This window comes from Narcine bancroftii, chromosome 2, assembly GCF_036971445.1.
Source record: "Narcine bancroftii isolate sNarBan1 chromosome 2, sNarBan1.hap1, whole genome shotgun sequence".
In the NCBI taxonomy this organism is placed as follows: Eukaryota; Metazoa; Chordata; class Chondrichthyes; order Torpediniformes; family Narcinidae; genus Narcine; species Narcine bancroftii.
In genome coordinates, this window is record NC_091470.1 from 107,471,199 (window position 1) to 107,495,747 (window position 24,549).

General features: G+C 42.2%; 1 protein-coding gene across 1 annotated transcript in view; it reads right to left on the reverse strand.

Moving 5' to 3' along the window:
* Nucleotides 1-5,068: 5,068 nt before the first annotated feature.
* Nucleotides 5,069-24,549, reverse strand: part of LOC138754106 (phosphatidylethanolamine-binding protein 4) — a 328,885-nt gene continuing 309,404 nt past the window's right edge. Inside the window, exon 7 of the mRNA XM_069917930.1 lies at nt 5,069-5,379. Coding sequence (XP_069774031.1) covers nt 5,288-5,379 — 92 coding nt within the window. The 3' untranslated portion in view covers nt 5,069-5,287. The remainder of the gene's footprint in view (nt 5,380-24,549) is intronic.

Below are 24,549 nucleotides of genomic sequence, written 5' to 3' on the forward strand. Positions count from 1 at the left end.
TGGAGGGCGCTGTATATAAACTTAATTTCTGCTGAATGTTGGAAGTTTGAAATTCAGTTGCTTTATCAGACTGCGCATACAGGTGAGGATGATTTCCCACCTCCATTCTGCTGCGTAGTGTTATTCCATTTCCTGCTCTCCTTCCCTTCCCACCTGTTCCCAGTGCTGGAGCAACACAGGGTGGTGAAGGTCACAAGATATCATTATCTTGCCCATTGCCCATACTTCCCATTGAAGGACACACTCTATAGTCAAGTGATGGGGATGGGTATGAGGATCAAAACCATAACTCTTATCATCACGGGACTAATGATCCAGTGACACGGGGTCAAATCTCAGCATGGCAACTAGGGGAATTTAACTACAGTTAACTAGGCTGCATCATGGCCTTGTATGGGAAAGTGGAAAGCTCTGAAAAAAGTAGTGGACACAACCCAGTACATCATAAGGAGAACTCTCCCACCAAATGGAATGGTGTTGTTGGTCTCACTGGACTCATACCTCCAGGTTCAGGAACATTTCTAAGCCTTCAACCATCAGATTCCTGAACAACATACTCATTCACAGACTCATTTAAGGGCTCATTATTTATGAACGAATACAGGGCCTCCTCAAATTGCGATGTGGTCACATTCCAGAAAACCTAGCATAAGTTGAAAAAAATCGTAAGTCGAAAAAGAAAACTGCGCCAACCATTTTTTTATAATTACATCTTGAATATCTTTATTCCACGCTGAACGTACACAGCTGGGCATGAAGAATATGCTGCACGCTACTCTCGCATGATGCTGCCACCGCCCAGCATCATGAGAGTAGCGTACCACATATCACAAACGCGGGAACAGCTCGGAATTCGAAACTGAAAGTGCGGATTTGAACCACCGTAACTTTGAAAACCCAACACCCAACCCCAACCAACCAGTTTTCCCCTGCAACTGCTGCAGCCGTGTCTGCCTATCCCGCATCGGACTTGTCGGCCACGGGCGAGCCTGCAGCTGACGTGGACATTTACCCCTCCATAAATCTTCGTCCGTGAAGCCAAGCCAAAGAAAGAACTTTGAACAATTTATATGTTAAATCTTGAAGTTAAATTTAGACATACAGCAGGAGAATAGGCCCTTTCGGCCCATGAGCCCATGCTGCCCAATTACAGGCTATTGATCGACAATCCCAGTACATTTTGAAGGATGGGAGGAAACAGAAAGTTAGAAACAGCACTCGATTTGAACCCAGGTTGCCGGCACTGTAACAGTGTTGCGCTAACCACTACACTGTCTGTGCCACTCATTTCATTCTTTTATGTCCATTTCTTTCTTCTCGAGTACAGTTTATAGTTACCACTAATTAAAAATTCTTCCTGGCTCGCAGGAAAAAGAATCTCAGGGTTTTATGTACTCTGACAATAAATTTGAACGTTGAACACAAACCTGCTGGATGGTCATAAAGCCTATTTGTTTCACTTTGGTCCTTCCCTATTCTGGGTCTGTATGACTCTGAGTTATGACTGCAGTAGTTAACTTGTCACTACCTTCAGAAATAAACTGACAGGCACCCAGTTCGAGCAAAATTGGAGACGGGCAATGAATGCGATGCCTTGTCAGCAATGGCCAAATACTGTGAATGAATAAGGAGATTGTTGTAATTCAGCAGGTACTGGTGAGTCACATGTGTGTGGCTCTTGTGTTTCCATTGGTGTCCCTGAAGAGTCACCACATTTGCATGCCTATAGGTCCAGATTTTCCCACTTTATGGCACGGTGCATCTGCCACAGAGGAATACGGACGGTGGGGATTCCCCACTGAGTCCTTGAGGAAAGAGCAGGCTCAGGTTGTGGCATTTAGATGGGATGGGCTGCAATCCTGCCTCTCAGGGCGGGAGTTCTGCAGTGAAGAGACCATGCACAAGAGAAAGCTGTTTTCCGAGGGTACTGGGATCAAACTGTAATCCATTGTAGAAATATGGCAAATATTTTGGTAAATTAGTCACTTTTTTAACAAGAAAAATGCAGATGGGGCAAAACACTAGGAAATAGTTGATATCTTTTGAACCAAAGTAGATAACCTCACAACTATTCATGTCAAAAAACAATATATCTGCCCACTTACCCAATTTATTTGAATCACGTTGAGTGTCTTCACATCCTTTTTACAGCTCCCTTTCAGCTTTGTGTTGTCTCCAAATGTGGAAATGTTACATTTAGTTCCATCACAGATGCAGTTGTAATTAGCTGGGGGCAAAGCACTAATTCCTGTGGCACCCAGCCAGTCAGTACCTACCCTTGGATAAAGACCTGCTAATTCCTACTCTCTGCTTCTTGTTTACTTCCTAACTTTGGCTGCTCATTGGCACCAAAAGACCATCTGAATGCATAGGGAGCCTCAAATTAATGCCTTACGCAAAAGACGATGGCTCCAACATCCACTAAAGGGGCTCCCAGGTTATGAATAACTTGACTGACAGAAGTTGGTCTTTCTGCAAATTCTTCAAAAGATTTTTAATTAATTTTTCAAGCAAGTATAATCCAATGAAATGCTTTCTTTGTAATCGTGAACTATATGTTGCATTCATTTTATTATGTATTTTATGAGGATGATTAATCAATGAAGTGGATGAATGTAGTGTGATCCAAAATGGGTTGTTATCGAAAGCATTTCTGACTTAGTTAATTTTCAGCAATGGAACCCTCACATTACCTGGCGACTGATTGTGCACCTTCACTGCCCCTGGACGGACAGACAGAAGGATTATGTGCTCAAATCTCTGGAATAACATTCAAACCTGAAACCTTCTGCCACAGAGGCAGGGGTGCTTCCAGTTGGCCACAGCTGACATAACGATACTGGTGTACTGCATCAAACTGCCAGAACACCTTGAAGAGGAAGCACCTAATGTGACAAGAAATGCTTATCAAAACCCTCCGTGTTGGCTCATTTGGTTGGCAATTGAAAATGGCTAGTTTGTTCAGTGGATAACATGCCATTAAGTGTCTCTTCAAAAGAACAGATTTAAATGAAGGAGAGTGGAAGTGGAGGAGGGCTTTTAGTTTAGCCATTCAGTCACTTTCAAGTTTCTTGCCCATCCCTAAATGCCTTTGAACTGTTGATATTGTTAAAAGGAAATTAAGAGGCAGTTGCTGGGTAGTGGAGTCACATGGTTGGGGGGGGGGCGGGGAAGAAAGACTGGATTAGAACACATTAATTCCTTCTATAAAGGATAATCATGAATCACTGCCATTCTACAACAATGCAATAGTTTCACTATTTCCACAACTGATACCATCTCCCCCACTCCCTGCCACGCCATTTTCTGCCATCCTTGGTGAAAATCCTCCTCCTTGCCTTGCATTAACCTGACTGACTCAAGACCCGGGCCTGTTCTCTGGGCAGGGTGGCCCTCTCTCTAACTGACCTACCCCTGGACTTAGAGCATCTTCCACCCCAGAAAACTTCAAAAATAAAACACATCTCATTCAACGTGTGCCCTGCACCCATTCACTGTGCTAAGGCAGAGGGCATAACTCATTTATGAGGTGGAAAAAAGAAGTATATTTTGCCAAATTATTTGTCTTGTGAGGAACAGGCCAGTTACATTTTCACTACATCAAGCAGAATTATTTTATTAGAAACTACAGAAATAGGCACTAAAAGGAAAATGAGTAAAAGTGAAACACAAGCAGAAAAATAAATTAACAGCAGTTCAGCTGTTTGCATTACAGTTCCCCAGCTGAATCCATGATAGTATTCAGGGCAACCTGAATGGTTTTATTTTAATCAAAAATATATTGATATTGAAGGAACTTACAAGATGCTCGTCTTGATTATTACTCACACCTTACCACTTAAAAAATTAAGTTCACTAGTCACAGAACAGGCAAGTAGTTACTGTTTGAATGAACCAATCAGGAAACTGAGAAACTTTCGCTGGAGCCTAAACTTAACTTTGGGTTAAAAACAAATGAACTTGCAAATTTTTGTTACTTGAGCAAACAGGAAGTGAGAATGTCTGGTGTTCAGTTCCAGATGTCATGCTGGGTCCAAGGCAAAGAATTACACTTCACATTCTCCTGCTTTACTCAGATGAATGGAGAAGTCAAGAACTCGAGGGAAAATGAAAAACGTGGAAATATTCTTAAAAAAAAGTGCATTCTAACCTTTTCATTCTGGAATTGTGGCATTTGAAATTGATCTTATTTAGGTACATTATTGACAAGGGAAAGATAAAGGCAGAGAATTAGTTTAACTAAATCGTGGGAGGAAGATTCCATCCACAGGAAGGAAATGCTTGGCGCCGTGTCAGGAAATTCTGTTCTTTATCACATGAAGGGTGACCAACATCTAAATGCAAATTCTTGCTATGGTAATAAGGGGAAGAATTAGATAAACAGTAATTAGATGTTGCCATGGAAGAATTTCCTCATGCAATGAACTAAGATAGCACAAATAGACTTTTTCATTGTAGTTATCTTGTGGAAAAATGTTCAGAGTAGAAGTTAGGGTCATGGTCAAAGTGAAGTGTCTACATCCTCAATTATGGTGTGATAATCATTCTTTAAATACAAGTTTGAGTAAATTTTACTGCATGTGATGGTACTTCACAATTGTTTGGTAAAAACGCAATAGAAACAGGAAATATCATATCCTTACCATTTCAGATAATTAGTCGCAAAATCAAAGCAAAGACGAAAACATCGCTCCACCATCAAGCTAGTGGTTTATCTAAAGTCAGTTTGATGGAGCTGGATGTTATTAAGCATCTCACCCCAAATGATCTCCCCAAAACATCCTCATAATATTTCCTTTTGAGGCCATTCATGTTTCATATTGATATTGGCCATTTTCTTCTCGTTAGTGTGGACATAAAAAGACAGGTATCCTTTGTGGTCACCACTAAACTCATCTTAAGTGAGTATTCCAGTAATAATGAGGCAAGAGACTTTTCTTATCACAAGAACCTATCCTATTTGTCTAGAAGAGAGTATAATCTGTCATTATTTCTCAGTTCAAACGTAGATATGTAATCCCAGCATCATAGATTGTATATTGAAGTATCAGAGAATTTACAGCTCCAGTTATTGATGATAAAATGTTTTCAATTTATTTAAATTTTATTTGAAATCATGACAAGTGAGTGGGATATCTCTCATTCTATATTGTTTTTAGTAAAACCTGTGAAATCAAAGAGCAAAAAAACACCATCTTATCATGCCTTGTTAGCAGTTAAGCACCAGCCGTGAAGAAGCTATTCCTCAGTGGGGCAACATTCAAAGCTTTCGGCGAGATGCTTCTTTTCAATCTTTATAGTTTTGGGTCATGAATTGGGTTGATGCCACTGGTTTTCCAAGCTTGAACCTGGAAATGAATAAATCTAAGTCCCAAGAACCTAAGCCAAAGAAAAAAATAGTATTAGGATAAATCAAGTATGAACGGGAGGGTTTATGCCAAAATGCAACAATGCAATCATGCATCTTCTAAAGCAAATAAAAGGAACTTCATATTGGAACATAGAACATGACAGCGCAGTACAGGTCATTCAGACATCGATGTAGTCCCGACCTATATATTCTTACCAAAAAAAAGAAAAAAAGTACTAAACATTTCCTACCTCGTAACTCTATTTTTTCTTTCATCCATGTGCCTGTCTAAGAGTCTGTTAATTGCCCCTAATGTTCCAGCCTCCATCACCTCCCCCGGCAAGGCGTTCCAGGCCCCCACAACCCTTTGTGTGAAAAACCTTATCACTGATGTCTCCGCTAAACTCCCCTCCACTCACTTTCTAGCAATGTCCTCTGGTATTTGCTTTTCCTTCCCTGGGAAAAAGGCACTGGCTACCCACCTTATCCATGCCTCTCAGAATCTTGTAGCCCTCTAGTAAATGTCCTCTAGTAAATGTCTACTTCGTTCTGCTAACCTTGCCTCATAAGACATTTTCCAATCCAGGCAATATCCTGGTAAATCTCCTCTGCACCCTCTCCATAGCTTCCCCATCCTTCCTATAATGAAGTGACCAGAACTGAACACAATACTCTACGTGAGATCTCACCAGAGATTTACAGAGTTGAAACATGACCTCTTAACTCTTGAACTCAATCCCCCATTAATGAAGTCCAACATCCCATAGGTCTTAACTATCCTATCAACCTGCATACAACCTTGAGAGATGTAAGGATTTGGACCCTAAAGTCACTCTGTTGCCCCTCACTGTTAAGTATCTGACCATTAAACCTGTACTCAGGCTTCTGATTTGACCTTGAAATTCCTAGGTATCAACATCTCTGAGGCTCTGTCTTGGGGCCTCCACATCAATGCAATCACAAAGAAGGCTCACCAGTGGCCATACTTCGTGAGGAGTTTGAGGAGATTTGGTATGCCATTAAAGACTCCCAAAAATTTCTACAGGTGTACCGTGAAGAGCCTTCTGTCTGGCTGCATCTCTGTCTAGTACGGAGATCTCAATGAAGAGGACAGGAAAATACTCCACCAGGTTGTTAACTCGGCCTATGACATCACGGGCATCAGTCTTCACTCCATCGAGAGCATCTACAAGAAGCGGTATTCCAGGAAGCCTCTATCCTCAAGGACCCCCACCACCCAGGCCATGCCCTCATCACTCTGCTGCCATCAGGAAAGAGTTACAAGAGCCTGAAGAATGAGCACCCAGTGGCACAGGACAGCTTCTTCCCCTCTGCAACAGATTTCCAAATGGACAATGAACCACAGATACTACCTCATTTCCCTTCTTTTCTTGTATTATTTTTTTTATTTTTGAAATATAATTTATAGCAATATTTGCACTGTGACACTGCCTCAAAACAAAGAATTTCGTGACATGCTCGTGACAATACATTCTGAAGATATATTCCAATTTGCTGATAAATATATACAGTAAATGAAAGAATCAGGATAGCATATCAAAGGATTTGTAGATAGTCTCCTGCATTTGGGCTGCATGCAGAATGGAAATTGTATGAGCAGGCCAAAAGATTAGAAATACAGAATACAGGTTTAAGATGCCTTTGGGATGCAGAAAATTTGCACAATCTGGATGCGGCTAAGCATATAATGCCAAGAAATGAATTCTGCCTTATTTCTTTAGCGACATCATTACATTTTGCTATTGAATGGTGTTGTGGTAAAATTGTTCAAGACATTGGTGAGGCCAAATATGGAGTATTATGCGCAACATTCACCACTTCGTTCCACACTCCCACCACTCTCTGAGTGTAAAAGTCCCCCCTAATGTTCCCTCTAACCCTGGGGTCTCCAAAGTGGTCAATATCAACCCCCAGGAGTGGATGGAACCATCCAAGGGGTTGAAAAGGGGTTGATAACACCGGGGGGGGGGGGGGATAGGAGTCGATTTGAAATAGCACTTCCACCCCCCCACCCAACCGCCCAGCACAAGGGGTGGGGTAGGCTATGAACCTTTGTGTGCTACTGTCATGCTTCCCCAACATTGTGCATGCGCCAACTGGCCGCGCATGGCCTGTAAACCCCAGGACATTGCATTCAGCATGTAAGTGCTCTTTCTGCCCGTAAATTGCATTACATGAAAGATATCAATAAGAATGAAAGAGTGCAGGTGAGATTTACTAGGATGTTGCCCTGATTTCAGGAACTGAGTTACAGGGAAAGGTTAAACCGGTTAGGACTTTATTCCCTGGACCGAGGGGAAATTTGACTGGAGATTTTATCAAGGTATTTAAAATTAAGAGGGGGATAGACAGAGTAAATATAGGTAGGTTTTTTTCCACTGAGGGTAGGTGAGATACAAGCCAGAGAACATGAGTCATGGTTGAAAGGGGAAAGGTTTAGAGCAGGGGTCTCCAAACGTTTAGATCATCATCCCCCTTCAGGGTCTATGTGGTCTCTCATCTACCTCCAGGCATGGAATCCTGGCAAGGAGTGGAGGGGGGGGGAGGGAGCTTAGGGTGGCCAGATATCCAGCTTATGACCCCTCTGTTCTCCGCCTTGCCCCACCTTGAGCCAGATGTTAATTTGTCCTCCATTTGGGGGTATAAGCTCTTCATCCCCAAATGGAGGGCAGATTACGAGCAGAAAGGGCACTTACACGTTGAATGCAATGTCATGGGGTTCACAGGCCATGCGTGGCCAGTTGGTGCATGCACAATGTGGGGGAAGCGTGACAGCAGCACACGAAGGTTCATGGCCTACCCCACCCCTTGTGCTGGGCGGTTGTGTGGGGGGGGGGGGGGGTGGAAGTACTATTTTAAATCGACTCCTATCCTCCCCCTCCCCCCCGGTGTTATCAACCCCTTTTCGACCCCTTGGATGGTTCCATCCACTCCTGGGGGTTGATATTGACCACTTTGGAGACCCCTGGGTTAGAGGGAACATTAGGGGGGACCTTTTCACTCAGAGAGTGGTGGGAGTGTGGAACAAAGTGGTGAATGCGGCTCAATTTTAATTTTTAAGAAGATTTTGAATAGGTACATGGATTGGAGGGATATGGAGGGCTATGGTCGGAGTCAAGGTTAGTGAAATTATGGAGAATAATAGTTTGGCACAGATTAGAAGGGCTGAAGGGCCTGTTTCTGTGCTTTATTGTTCGATGGTTCCACGGTTCCTGTTGGTAAAATAATGTTTATTTTTTGCAAACCAAGAAATGCTGGAGGAACTCAGCAGGGTCAGACAGCAACCAGTGGTCAGTCAACATTTCAGGTCTGGACCTGATCGAGATGAAAGGAAAGGGGGTGTATCACATATAGAAAAGGGGAAAGAATGCTGGAGGAAGGGCCCAGAGGTAAAAGGACAAAAGTATCAGAGGTGGAGGGTCAGGAAGAGGGAGAGACCACTTGGAAGGGGGAAAATATGTCCAGGAATAGGTAAAGAAGAGATGGAAACTGTAACCTGATGGAGATGCAGGATCACCTAAAATTAGAAAACTTAATGCTCACACCATTAGGTTTAAGGTTGTTAAGGAGGAATATGATGAATTGTTCTTTAAGTTTACATTTGGCCTCACTGTGACAATAGATGAAGCTGAGTTCACATATGTTGTTGCAAGAATAGTGGCTACAGGAAGCTCAAAATTTATCTCCACATGTCTTGATAATCTTTTCTTTAGAAGTTAACAATCTTGCTACATCAGCATCTTTCCTGTTGCCAGGAAGGTGCAACAGTGACTGCATTTCCTGAGAAGACGGAAGCTACCAGCCACCATTATGTCACCTTTTTAGAGGAGCTCTATTAAGAGCGTCCTGGCCGGCTGCATCACAACATGGTATGGTTGCTGCAGAGAAATGGATCAGAGGTCATTCCACATGATCATAAGAGTAACAGAGAGGATCACTGGACTCTCCCTCCCCCCGTTGACGTGATCTTCAGGGATTGTTGTCTGAAGAGATCACACAAAATTTCTCAGGACCCCTTCCACCCTGCTCACAGAATCTTTCAGCTGCTCCCATCGGGAGACACAGGAGTATCAGAGCCAGCACCACCAGGCTGAGGAACAGCTTCTTCCCACAGGCAGTGAGAACGCTGAACGACCAAAGGAACTGCTCACACTAACTGTCTAAGACTCTCAAAATCATGAAACAATATTTATTCATTTATTTGTATGGATGAAATACTTGCCTGCATATGTATTGTTATGTCTGGTTGTGCTTCTGGTTTTTTTTTGCATTGAGGACCAGAGAACATTGTTTAGTTGGGTTGTATTTGTACAATCAGATAAAAAAACGACTTGACAAGTGGTCAACAGGGCTAACTAACTAATCTGTGTGATAGTACAGATCTATCACCAATGTACATAGTGTATATAGTTACTGTATCTAGACTGTGCTTACAGCGATTGGCTGAGAGCTAAGCCACACCTATTGTTTGGGCCTTAAAGGGTTGTGTCCCTAGCCAGGTCTGATTATTCCGGACTGGTCGGCCACCTGTGAAGAGCTCCGGTCTTTTGCCAATAAAATTGTAGAGCTCGTCGAAAGAACCAAAGACTTGTTGATCCAAACCAAGGCACGCGATCGATGAGTCTGTCCCGTTTCAAGTCGAGAGCGATGCATCCGACTTCGCCCTGGCAGCCACCTTGAACCAGGCCGGTCGGCCTGTAGCCTTCTTCTCCAGAACCCTCCAGGGTCCGGAGAGTAGACACTCCTCGATCGAGAAGGAGGCCCAGGCCATAGTTGAAGCGGTGCGTCGTTGGAGACATTACCTCGCTGGTAGGCGCTTTACACTGTTGACTGATCAACGCGCGGTCTCCTTCATGTTCAGCAACACCCAGCGTGGTAAGATAAAAAAACGACAAAATCGCCAGATGGAGAATCGAACTCTCCACCTTTAACTATGACATCCTGTACCGGCCTGGTAAGCTCAATGACCCCCTGACGCGCTCTCCAGGGGGACGTGCGCCAGCATACAGATGGACAGACTACGGAAACTCCATGAGGCGCTCTGTCATCCAGGGGTCACTAGGTTTGCTCACTTTGTCAAGGCGCGCAACTTACCCTACACAGTCGAGGAGATCCGCTCCATGACCCGAGCCTGTTCGGTGTGCGCCGAATGCAAGCCCCACTTCTTCCGTCCGGATAACTCCCACGTTATCAAAGCCACCCGCCCCTTCGAGCGTCTTAGCGTAGACTTTAAGGGACCCCTACCGTCGACCAACCGTAATACCTACATCCTTACGGCCATCGACGAGTACTCCCGCTTCCCATTCGCTGTGGCCTGCCCAGACACCACTGCCACCTCAGTGATACAGGCCCTTCACAGTATTTTCACCATCTTCGGGTACCCCAATTCCATCCACAGTGATAGGGGGTCCTCATTCATGAGTGCAGAGCTGCAACAGTACCTTCTGGAGTGTGGTATTACTTCAAGCAGGACCACGAGCTATAACCCACGCGGTAATGGCCAGGTCGAGAGGGAGAATGCCACCATATGGAGAGCGGTTACACTGGCTCTCCGGTCTAAAGGTCTCCCCACCTCTCACTGGCAGGAGGTTCTCACTAGTGCCTTACACTCCATCTGCTCCCTCCTATGTACTGCAACAAATGCCACCCCCCACGAAAGGATGTTCCTTTTCCCGAGGAAATCCGAATCGGGAACCACTGTACCGGCATGGCTCACCGTCCCTGGCCCCGTCCTTTTGCGACGCCACGTCCGGCACTCAAAGAACGACCCCTCGGTCGACCGAGTGACTCAACTCCACGCGAACCCACATTACGCATACGTGGAGTTCCCAGACGGGCGGGAGGACACTGTTTCGGTGCGGGACCTCGCTCAGGACGCGGTAGACCCAGCAAACCCCCCAACTCCTTATGCTCCAGACCCCGTGCCGCAACAGAAGGACCAACAGCACCCCAATGACCCGGGCCACCCTGCCGACAAAACGACTGGGGAATTGAGCGACGGAGCAGTCGCACCCGACGAGCCCGCTGGCGACACCACTCCAGCGACACCAATCCTGGCACCACGGCGGTCACGCCGGATGGTCAGACCCCCTGACCGCTACAGTCCTTGACCTACCCCTTCCTTTTCATTCTCTCCCTCGTTTTTGTTTTTTTTCCCAGGGTCAATTCTCCAAGAAGGGGTGAATGTGATAGTACAGATCTATCACCAATGTACATAGTGTATATAGTTACTGTATCTAGACTGTGCTTACAGCGATTGGCTGAGAGCTAAGCCACACCTATTGTTTGGGCCTTAAAGGGTTGTGTCCCTCGCCAGGTCGGATCATTCCGGACTGGTCGGCCACCTGTGAAGAGCTCCGGTCTTTTGCTAATAAAAGCCTTGGTTTGGATCAACAAGTCTTTGGTTCTTTCGACGAGCTCGACAATCTGTTAGTTCTCAGCTACTAGTAGCCTCATTATTATAGCTAAGGTGAAGTCTGGAGGATTGGGTAATGAGGTGGGGGGAGGAGGGATGAAGGGAAGAAACAATCTGGTGGACCAATTAGTGGGCGGCAGCAGTCAGGGGTGGGAAAGCCCTCTGTCCTATCTGGCTCCAAGAGAAAAGGAATTCTGAAAGGCAAGAAATTCTGCAGTGTTGTGCAATGTCAATGAATGCATACGAAATCCATTGAAAACACAATCTATGCGTACCTTTTAAAAATACCTGTTGGGGCTCCATACATGCAAGAACATGAAGTACACGGAGAGTGTATGGATGATGCAAATCAATGTGCAACAATCTCTTTGAGCCACTGTTTGAAATTAGATCGGAATCTGATTAAGAAATAGTCTGAACTGGTCAAAGCTTTCACTGTGTTTTCATTATCCTTGGTTAGGAACTCGATTACTAATCACCTCAGGCTTGTAGAAACTAAAATTCACCTTCTGAGAACAGGAAATAAAATGTCCCTGTTTTCCCTTTTTGGGAATATTGTGTCGAGAGGTAAAAGGAATGCAGGCAAGCCAGAAAGAGGTGACAATAAAATGTTACTTTCCAGCAACTCCGTCCTCAAGATCAAGCACATACCAAAGATATACCTGCCATGAAAGGAGTGCAGAAAGCCTTGTAATTTGTTGGAACAGGAAAGCCTGCAGACAGTGTTGCTAGTGGAAGATACAATCTTCTGCTGGAGAAATTCAGCAGGACACACAGCATCGATAGGAAGTAAAGGGTAACCAACACTTCAGTCCTAAGGCCTTTATTTTGGGCCTAAGCCCTGCATCAAGGTATGAGCAAAAAGCAGACAGGTGCCTGAATTCAAAAGGTTAGGAGAAGGGAGGGGAGGGGAGGAAAGGGGAGGAGAGACAAGGAAAGGAGGGGAGAGGATGAAGAGGCAGGGAGAGGAGTACAAACTAACAGGTAAGAGACCAGAGTTGGATATGGGTGGGAAGGTCATTACTGTTAGCATCCGTCCCCTATCTCTCTCTCTTTTCCTATCCCTTTTGTCTCCTTTCCTCCAGCTTCCCACCCTCTTCCCTCACTCATCACTTCCCAGCTGCCCTCCCACCCTTATCCACTTAACCCCTCCCTGTGGACCTCTGCTCCTCCTTATCCATTTTATTCAGGGTTTTTTTTGTTTGTACCTTAATGCAGGACTCAGGCCTGAAACGTTTATTACATAACGAATACTGCATGATCTGCTGAATTTCTCCAGCACTTTTGTGTATTGAACTCCAATCCCAGCTTTTGCAGGCTTTTTTGTTTACCCCTACTCCAAGTTGTTCCTTAATTTCTCCACTGACCATTTAATATTATAACTCAGTCACAAACTGTATCATATAAATTCATAGATGGGAGAAACAATTCTCAATCTTGTAATGAAAGCCAGATTTTTTTTCTGAGAGGTCTTTCCAAGTTGTATTTTGCTTCATATTTAAAAAAAAATATTTTGACATCTTATAATGTTTATCACATATCATTCAAGTTAAATGAAATTTTACTTCAGCATAATTTTTCAGTTTGTATTAAGAAATGTGTCTATTAAACTGTTGAAGTGTGAATTCTTTCTCTTCCCATCCACTTCCTTTAATTAATTTTATTTTAATCCTTATTTTGGGTTACTATGAAAGCTGAGCTGACAACCAGCTGTCACATCTCTTGTTTATTTTTGGTTTGAGACAAGTTGTAGAAGGTGTGTGAGACTGGTTGGGGTGTGTCACCAAATTATATTTCCACTCTCACTGCAAGCATTTAGCTCGAGTCTGGCCCTTTCCCCTTGCTCTCCTCCCACACACATATCTGGCTCATGTTCCAGCCTCTGGGAATGCATCAACCTGATGCTGACTGTTTAGCTGGTGGATAAAAAAGTCAACCTCGTCTTTCTTCTCTACTTTGTTGTTGCATTTTATCAGCTCTTCCTTGCCAGTAAACGCGAACTTCCAATTAAGATGGGAATAAATACATGGTATTGCTTTTCTCCTGGATTTCTGTCAGTGTCGTTCAATGCCATTTGTTTTGCAAAGTGAATGTGAGTAATTAGGATAACTTAAACTGCTGATTTTTCAACCTCCCCTTTGGGAAATCACCATTTTAGAGATCATGTTTGTGCACAGCTTTTTTTCTTTAAAAAAATAAACCTTCTCAATAAAAATAAATACAGCAAATACAATCCAAAAAGTAAATGTCTTTGATTATGTTAATAGCACCATCAAACCAATTCAGACATTCATCACAGTTACAGGCTATTTTCACCCACGGGCTCATGCCGCCCTAATTATACCTAATTAACCCACAACCCCCGGTACGTTTTGAACAGTGGGAAGAAACCAGAGTCCCTGGGGAAACCTACGCAGACACGGGGAGAACGTTGAAGTGCCAGTTGATGAAGTAGACAAAGACGATGTGGTCAAACAATAATCATGGCTTTTATTAGCAGAAACTCATGGTACAATAATGAAAGACAATAGGCGCATATACAGTTATATCCAAGGAGAGTGTCCTTGTTAGTACAGCAAGGCTCGCCAGAGAGGCAGCTTGGCAGACATTCACCACAAATGTACAAACTCTTTACAGACAACGTTGGATTCGAACTCCAGGTCCGAATGCTAGTGCTGCACCAATGTTGCGCTAACTGCTATGCTGACCGTGCTACCCTTACAATACAAAGCTACACCCCCATTTATGTGTCCCTCTTTGAACAGTGTACTCACCCAGCATTTGTCAGGTCCCAGTGCCCTCTTTGAACAGTGTACTCACCCAGCATTTGTCAGGTCCCAGTCCCTCAGTGTCCAGTAGCAGCAGGACTTTGGATTGAAGTCCTTCCTTGTGTTTTGCAGCTCCAAGCTTCAGTGTGTCCGTCAGCATGTACTTCTGCAGCTTGCAACATTTACTTACGGACATTTAATTCTATCAGAAGGCGAACAGGCTTTGTGAGGAATTCGACCAGTTCAAATGCCTCGACTTGCATGTGTTTGTCTGAGCTCACAGGTGAAAGGTTGGTAGCTCCATATTGACTGCACGAACTGATCCTTTCTCTATTCTGACCTTCCCAGATTCTGCCAATGCTCTATCCTATACCTCCTTGGCATAGCATCTTTTATTGCCAAGTGGATGCTTCCAAAAAGATACATATAAAATTTACAGAAGAATTATTATATGACAAAAAAATCCTAATTTTACAATCAACCAATACCAACTTCAGATGAATGTCCTCATTCCATGTTTTACAAACCTCTAAAAGTTTTGATATTTTTTCTTCTTGACTTTGAAATGATTTAAAAAGTTTTATGGCACTATTTATCCTAAATAATAACTTTTTCAGGACATGTTACAAGGAGGTTTATTGCCTCTGTCCTTACATAAGAACGTAAGGAGTCTGGCATCCGGCCCGTCAAGCCTGCTCCGTCATTCAATGAGATCTGATGATCTGCTACTCATATCCCTTAATTTCCCTACTATGTAAGAATCAATCCAACCTTGTCTTAAATACATTTATTGAATTCCACAGATTCACCACCCTCTGGGAAAAGCAGTTCCTCCTCATCTCTGTCCTAAATCTCCTAATCTCAATCTTGAGGCTCTATCTCCTAGGTCTAATGGAAACAACTTACCTACTTCTATCTTATCTATAGCTTTCATAATTTTATACATTTCTATAAGATCCCCTCTCATTATTCTAAATTCCAGTGAGTACAATCCCAGACAAATCACCAGGGACTAAAAGTACATTTTTTGACATGGATTTGATAGTGGGTAAAAAAAAAAGCTTGGTCTGCAAAAGTAGAAAGGTCCTTTTTTCACTCATCTCGTCTCCATAACAAAATAATAAAATTGGCCCAAATCTCAGCAAGAAATGTAACAGCTAAAAACAAAATCCTACTCAAAAATTAGATGTAAAGATCTACGAACAGTCACTTTACCTACAACTAAGCCAGTTGCTAGGAGATTCTCTTCCACTGCTATGGTGATGGATTTAGTTTCACATACAAGGCTGGGGCACCATTTAAACAACCGATCACTGTAGATGTGCCACATCTCCTAGCAACGGTTACAGATTGGTAAGCTCCTTTTGTGTCTAGTTTTTAAATTCTATGATTATGGAAAAGTGAACAGGCTATCATGTATGAGCTGTAGCTTTTTATACAAAGAGGTGGTGTGAGAAAGTTTAGGATCTGCAATTCACGGCGGGGAGGGGGTGGTACTTAAAATGCAATCAACATTGGCTTTCAAATAGAAATCAGTTGCAAACTTTAAAAGAAAAATAATTACTGACCTCTGGAAAAAGAGCAAGGGAGTGGGACTGAAATAAATGAAAGGCTGTAGATGCTGAGCTTTCCCTTGTCCTCATCTTCCACTACACATACCTCTCTTTATTGAATGGATCATTGATAGTGGGACTTAACAGAAGCATGGTGGGCCAGATTATCTCCTGTACTGTAACATGCTTAGCTCAATATTTTAAAGCACCAGTGATCAGAACTGAGGTATGAATCCCACGCTATCTGTAAGGAGTATATATGTTCTTCCTATGTCTGCGTGAGTTTTCCCCAGGGGCTCGGGTTTCCTTCATCCTTCAAAACATACTGGGGTTTGTAGGTAGGCCAAAAGGGCTTGTTGCCATGCTGTTTGTCTAAATTAAAAATTTTAAACATCAAATTACGGTGACTATTTTTATGTTACTGTATAATATTCTAAAATCTTTACTTGGAACTGAAGATATGTTAATTTGTTGAATTAAATTTTAATCCTAAAGGCATTATGTTTAATTTTCCTGTATTTTTAAAAGGGTAAGGGATTTTTTTTGTGGGAGGGAGATATAGCATTCTTAGCATTAAACAGATCAGGTGTAAAATAATACTGGACGATGAAAATTTTTCTTCCTGAACAATTTTGGATGTATTTTATGAATTTTGGGCTGCTGATCATAAAAATTACTCTAGAATTTTCCTATCATGTACCAATTTAAAGATACAACACTGATTTTCTTTGGCCCTGTTTTAAGTCGACTTCAAGCAGACAAATCCACGAAGTGCAACATGTCATTGAAAATTCATTTCTGCCTTCACTCTTGGACGTCTTCCCAGCTGATCCTGGTTTCACCACACCAGGACATGGCGACAATTGAGAAGTGGAATCAGGACAACTGGAATCCATCAATCCTGACTTACTATTGTTGGACACTGACATGAGAGGCATCAGATGCAGAGTGCAAATGAAAGTCAGAGGCAAAACATTTTTAGGTCAGTTGAACTAACACAATATGTCAGATTCATTTTGTGATTAAACACGCTGAATTCAATAAAAGTTAATTTAATGTTTTTCCTACTTCCTATGTGGTAGAGCAAATCTGAAATTATCTTTGTGTTCAGGTTGAAGTTGTCTATCAGAATCCCCATTTTTTCCAGGAAGCAAACCTTTTGAAAAATATGTTGTCCAGTGATAGTCCACTAAATCAGAATTAATTTAATAAATCAATGAACCATTGCAAGTAAGACTTTAAAGTAAGGTCTTGTTTTGTCTCCCAGCTGCTCTAGTGACATGGTTAATAATTGATATGCTGGCAAGCTGGCCAATAATTATTCTTCAACCACCTAAACTACAACAACATTAACTGGTCTCATTAGTTTGCCTGCATTGAGTTTGCACATTGCCAATTGGAAAGTGGCCCAGGAGTTGGAACACTCTTGTCTTGATTGCAATGCTCATGGTGCATTTAGGGATTTAAGATGGGAATCCTTGTAATTGGTACAGTTCTAACATTACTACCTGTGGACTGTGCATATACATGTTGCCCCTCCTTCCCTTGCCCCTCTCTCACTAGTTATAATTGAAAACATGAAAGGACCATTTTTCTTGCCACTTTAAACATTTTATGTGTTTCACATCCCTAAATAAAACGGCATGAAGCAGAAACCAAGTTAAAAAGCACACACAGCAATAAATATGAGCCTCAATTTGCCTAAATGAGAGTTCAACCAAAGAAAAGCTACATAAATATTGCTGAAAATCATGCTGGTGTCAGGATTAGTTACCATTTAATTATCTCATATACAAAGTTATTACTGGATTATGCATCTCACACTTGTTCCTCCAGTTTATTCTCATGGAAAACTAGCCTTTCCTAATTACAAAGAAGCAGTGTTCTACATGTGAAATTTCATCCTGGAAAGAAGCAGTCAATAGCATGCATTTATGATGTCCAATTTAACAATAATCAAGCAAACTATTCTTTACAGGTTCTACTAAAGCCAATGGAACAATACTGGCAATGTAGCAAAGAGTTAATAAGTATTCGATTTCCTGTAACACACCGTTATGCATTAGGCATCATTCTTTTGTATTGCGCTGATCAAATTAAGACAAGATAAACAATGAGATTCTTTGAAGGCATTAAAATGCTAAAGACCATAAAGATTTCCTATTTACTACATTTCCAATTACATACCAATCCTCAACACAGATTGCAAATGGAGTCAAACGATGACAAGGATTTCACAACAAATTGGTATGTAGTTTTCTGAAAAAAATCCATCCCAAGAGGGGTACAGCCTGTACCTTGATGCATGACAATAATCATAAAATATCTTTGATATTGCAGTTGCAAAGTTTGTCATTCATTGGATTTGCTAAAGTATCTGATTGTGTTTCATGCGAAGATAAAATCACTCGCTTGTCTCAGTTAACAGCTTTGTTCTCTTCACTGAAGTGAGCCTTTATCTTTACAGGATTGTGAGGGGCTCTGGACAAAGTGGTGACTCTCTCTGCCTTACGGGAGACAAAAGTTAAAGAATTTCATGTATGTTACATTCTAAATGTAGTATTACATGACAATAATGGAACCATTACCTTTACAGGATTACTCTATTTTTAACGTTTGTATGCTCAACATAAGCTGCAAATTATTCTCATTATCCTTCTAACAAATGAGACAGTTACTGTCATATTTGTGACCTCTGGTCTCCTATTGTTAATTAGAAGGACATAATTATATACAGAAATCAAAGGAAATAAGCCTTATGGGTTCACCAGACGTGGAGCTTTAACTGTGCAAATTTGTCAGATGGATATCAGAAGGGAGTCTCAAAAAAGGATATTGACTGAAATGTTGACTGTGTGTTTCTCCATGGATGTTGCCTGACCCATTAAGTCCCTCCAGCTTTGCATTTTTTGCTTAATATTTATTTTAAATATATGTATATATGTACTCTCCTTATCTGTATGTGTGTTATGTCTGTTTGTGTGTTTGCACTTTGGTGTGAAGAATACTTTTTGGTCAGATTGTACTGGTACAATCGGATGATAAATAAACTTGAAGACAAAATTTCAGAATCTTGTCCTTCTTTGATGAGTATCATTCACTCAGTTAGCTGTAATTTATATAAAGATATAACAGCTGTTCTGCTGAAAGAATAGAACTGCATATGAGAATAGACAGCATGTGCAACTGAAAGATGCGTTCCTCAGATTAACTACATGCCTAATGAAAAGGAGGGCGCTACAAAGAACATAAACTCACTAATGCTGACAAGATGCATAGCAATATGTTATTCTTGAACAAAATTTCAGAAGTAAACCTAACTAGTAATTCTATTTATCAGTTTCTTAACCTGGTATGTTACATAAATTGGAGGAACAACATCTGGGTACTGTCCAACTAGACAGCATTAACATTGACTTTTCTAGTTTCTGTTAAATCCCTCCCCTGAGTCTCCCTCTTTACCTATCCTTCTGTTTCCTTCCCTCCAGCTCCCCACCCCCTTCCCTCTACATTCAGAGCTACTCCTTCCCCCAGCACTTCTCAATTATTTTTCTCTTCTACCCTTCCACTTCTATCCACTTGTGACATCTTACCTGTTGGCCTGTCCTCCTCCCAGTGACCCTTTCTCCATGCCCTCCTCTCCTCTGCCTACCTGCTTTTCACTCATACTTTGATGAAGGGCTCAATCCCAAAGCATTGATTACCCTTTCCTTCCTATGAATGCTGTGTGACCTGCTGAGTTCTCAACCACGCTTATGTATTGTGCAACCTAAAACTTTGATTCCTGCTTCATCTTCCACACTACTTTCGTGCTCAATATTTTTGCAGTTTCTATTTTAATTTTAATCCCACTCGTCTGGATTTCCCCATGCACTGTAACTTTTTATTTTATTCATTTATTGAACGTTTTTTTGAGAGGTACTGTTGAATCTGTTTCTATTTCAAACAGGCGGAGTGTTCCACATCCAAACCACATGATGGATAAACATTTCTTTTCTTAATATCTGTCTTTGCTTTTGATTGTTTATTTACTCACCCCAAATCCTCTGGTGCTCAGACGTTTACACAGCCTTTCTAATTCCTATATGATTTTAAATAGCCCTGGCCTCTTCACCTTCTCAGGTGAAGGAGGTGATGAACTGCAAATTTTCAGTCGATCCATGCAACTGAATTCCCTTATTACTGAAACAATTCTCATTAATCTCTCCAGTTGTTTTTTTTTAGAACCATAGAACATTACAGCACAGAAACAGGCCATTCAGCCCTTCTAGTCTATGACAAACTATTATTCTGCATAGTCCCACTGACCTGAACCCAGTCCATACCCTTTGCGTCCATGTGTCTGTCCAAATTTTTCTTCAATGTTAGAATTAAGCCTGCATTCACCACTGCAGCTGGTTTCACACACCCACCACTCTCTGTGTGAAGAAATTCTCCCGAATGTTCCCCTTAAACATTTCCCCTTTCACCCTTAACCCATGTCCTCTGGTTTGTATCTCATCTAACCTATATGCATTTACTCTATCTCTATCCCTCATAATTTTGAATACCTCTATCGATCTCCCCTCATTCTTCTCTGCTCCAGGGAATAAAGTCCTAACCTGCTTAACCTTTCCCTGTAATTCAGTTCCTCAAGTCCTGGCAAGATCCTGGTAAATCTCCTCTGTACTCTTTCAATCTCTTAATATCCTGAATCCCAGAGATAAACACCAACCAGCAATCTGATAAAAATTAGCCTATTTCTTGAGTGCTGTACTTGGTGGCTCTTACAGAATCCCTCCAAAGTGCTTTATTAACACATTCTGCAACCTTTCAACATTTATTGATAAGCTGCCTAGATCTCTTGCCAAGGAGTCACTTGTACATTGAATCTGATAGAATTTGGTTTACCATCCCTCCTGATCTGTCTCCATTGATTATAATAAGCTGCGAAAAGATTAGCAGCAAGCAGCCAGATGCAAGGACACTTTGAGAGGAGAACAATCATCAATCTGAAAAATTTGGACTTTTGTCAGAAAATGACTTTCTTTCTCGGTTTCAAATCAATGTCATCTATTCTGAGCAAGAGATCTGTTAACATGATGTTGTATTATGGTTTTATAATAGCCATCCAACAGAGTGGTAATTAGCTGCTTCTGCAACAAGTGTTCCTGCAGGGAGTTTAAAAGGGCAAAAACAAAATTATTGTTTTTTTTAAAATTCCACTCTTACAGCATAGCCTAAAATCTAAACTGACATAAGCTTAAAAAGCAGAGCTTCATTTACAGGAAAAAAATACTCAGGAAACAAACATGGATAGTTTTGTTTAGGTACTTATAAAAATAAAAGTTGTACATTCAAACTGACACACAGCAGCAAGAAACCACATCCCAATAATAAATGCTTACCTCAGTAACATTTTTTTTCCTGTGGTCTATGACATTGCAGCAAAAATATAAAGGTTAAATAAAAAGCCTGAAATTTTGTGGAGGTGTCTTGAAAGTTTGTGGCATTCTGTTGAACTAGAGCAACCTGCTTCTGACATTTTCCTGCTTTGCAACTTCTGCCTTTCATGATCCTAGCAGTTTCTTCTTAGTCACCCTTGCAGAGAGTAGATCAGTGAGGCACACACATACACATCTACCAGGATGACTCATACTCTCACATACATTACTGGCGTCTGCAGTCAGATGCTGCACTGCTGGGCACTTGGGGATTTCCAAATCTCTGCAATGCTGAAGTTAATTTGATATGGACAAGATGGTTAGAAACACTATTTTCTTCAGGCACCAAATTGGTGGTTTTCAATCTTTTAATGGACAAATATGCTAGTGAAATCAAATGCAATTTGTTTTCTAATCTCAAAGTTCCGATGAAGGGTCCAAGAAATGAAATATTAACTGCTTCTCTTTCTTCAGATGCTGCTTGCCCAAGCGGAGTGTTTCCAGCATTTTCAGATTTCAGGATCTACATTTTCCTGGATATTTAAATATCTAAGTTAGTTTTGTTGCCATGTCAGTTATCCTTCAGTTTCATACCCTCCTCAAATTTCCATGCAACAATAATATTTTTTACTGGTGTCTGCACCATACGTTATGAGCATGGCTCGCACAGCGGTTACAGCGCCAGTAACTCAGGTTCCAAAGCTGCGGTGTCTGTGAGGAGTTTGTTCGTTTCCCCCGAGTCTGCGTGGGTTTCCTCCGGGTGCTCCAGTTTCCTCGCACCATTCAAAAACATTTGAGGGTTGTAAGTTAGAGTATTTGGTTGCCACAGGATCAGGGTTGAGAAGGGCCTGCTATTGTGCTGTATGTGTGTAAATTTTTTTTTACCACTACTGTAATAACATTAACCAATTTTGAAACAAATCTTGGTAAAATAAGATTTGAAGGGTGACTGTGACACAATAAATTAGTAACTGACTTTTCAGCCCTACAGGAGAGGCCACTACAAAAATAATCTTTCTATTGTAGTGGTCTGATCCTGCCCTGTACACAAGGGGCCGAATCTCCACAGCACACAGCCTACATACAGCAGTGCAGAGACCGCCTCCTCACTGAGAAGTGCCAGGGTTAAAGAGCAGACTGCGGGAGTGAGCGCCACTCCTGAGATTGTGCGGTGATGTCACACCCATGAGCCAGCATGGCGGGTGGGGGGATGGAGTTCGAAGTATTGCTTTTATAGCGCAGAGAATAAAGAGTTAGTTACTGGTTCACTCAGTCGGTGCAGATGTGTTCCTTTCTTTTCGCAGTGCCACCGTATTGTGCGCAGTGCAGTGGTGACCCCGCATAGATTTCAACGGTTTGAAACCTACCGAGCACGCAGCAGCATGGACCCTACTGGCTTTTCAGTGGCTCCTGAAGCTGCTGGCGACAAACCTGCCACAGTCGCGACCATTTCTGTTCCAGCCCCGGCTACAGTGAATGACGTGGGCATCCACTTGCCACCATTTTGGGCCAACCCACCACGCAGCTGGCTGCCACTAGCTGAGGCACAAAAAGGCATAACGGCTGAAGACACCAAATTCTGGCATGCTATCAGCGCCCTGGACCCAGTCACAGCAACAAGAGTCAGCCCTTTTGTGAACCACCCAAGAATACCCTCTTTTGTCGGTTCTTACTCGACTCTTTCAAACTCAGCTGGCATGAATGGGCCGTTTGCATGCTTAACTCACAGGGCCTAGGCGACCGCAACTCCTCTGACCTCATGCATGAGCTAGTGGCATTAGCAGATAACACACCATTTCCTATTTGATGTTCTATTCTTGTCGTAGTTGCAAGTTCACGTTGCCTCAGCCATTTTAAATATGGACTTCGAATAATACTATAAGACTTAGGTTCAGAACTAGACCATTCAGTCCATCAAGTCTGTTGTATGGCTTGTGTATATTTTCTTTTCAAGCCCACTACATTTGACACTCTCTCTAATGTCATAATGTCAAAGAGAGAAGGGGATCGTGTCACAAAAGCACAGTGCAGGGTTTAGAGAAAGGCACAGTTAGAACAATGGACGGGTACATCTTTGACCAATGAAGGGTCCATTTAACAGCAGGAAAGAATCTGGTGGTGGTGTGGGGGGGGGGGGGGTGGGGTGGTGAATCTAGAGGTTCATTTTTGTAGCTCATGTTTCTTCTGCCTGACAGAATGGGTTTCAAGAGAGTGTGACCACAATAAATGGTTTATTGCAAAGCTCATGTCGATTCTTGAAGGTAACGTTACCCCATTTTTCCTCCTTTTGCCATTTTTTTTCATGCTTCCTTCATGAAGATGCTAGTTTCATCCCTGGCCATCTGAATACATGATCCTGACCATTAACCCTATGTCAGGGGGCGGGGTTGGGGAATCATAATCTTCAAATCCAATCTTATTCTTACTATTAGCATTTGCCAATCAAAACTGATGGACAGCAAAGAACTTCAAGCTTGACAGAAATTGCCTTCCCATAAATAATTTTGCTAACAGCAGCACATTGTCTACTGTGAACGCTTAAGATTACTGTCAGAGATAAATAAGTTGACCGCTCTCAGCCAATCTGTAATATCCATTTAAGACAGTCAAGGGACACTGTTAAATTAAATATTGAAATCACTCTGTGATTTGTGGTATACACTTAGCTGCCTGAAGCTTAGACATACATCATGAGAACAGTTAACCATATGGTTCACTGCTTCAGATTTTGAGGATCTAAAGCTAGCTTTCATACGTCACACTAACATAGATTTGCCACACTACTTCCCTTTAAAACAAAAGTAATTACTACTGTAGGACAAGAAGCAATGTTTGCTCATGCTACTGGGGGTGGTTAAAGCTAAAATAGCAGGAGGGGTGCGAATCTATGCAAATCAGAAGGGTAGAACAGGGCACTGGTGTGTAAAATGGAGCATGGGAGCCATGGCTGCAGCAAACCTAACTGGAACATGGAAACTGGGATGCTGGTGCATGTTAAAGTGAGGGCAGGAACCAACGC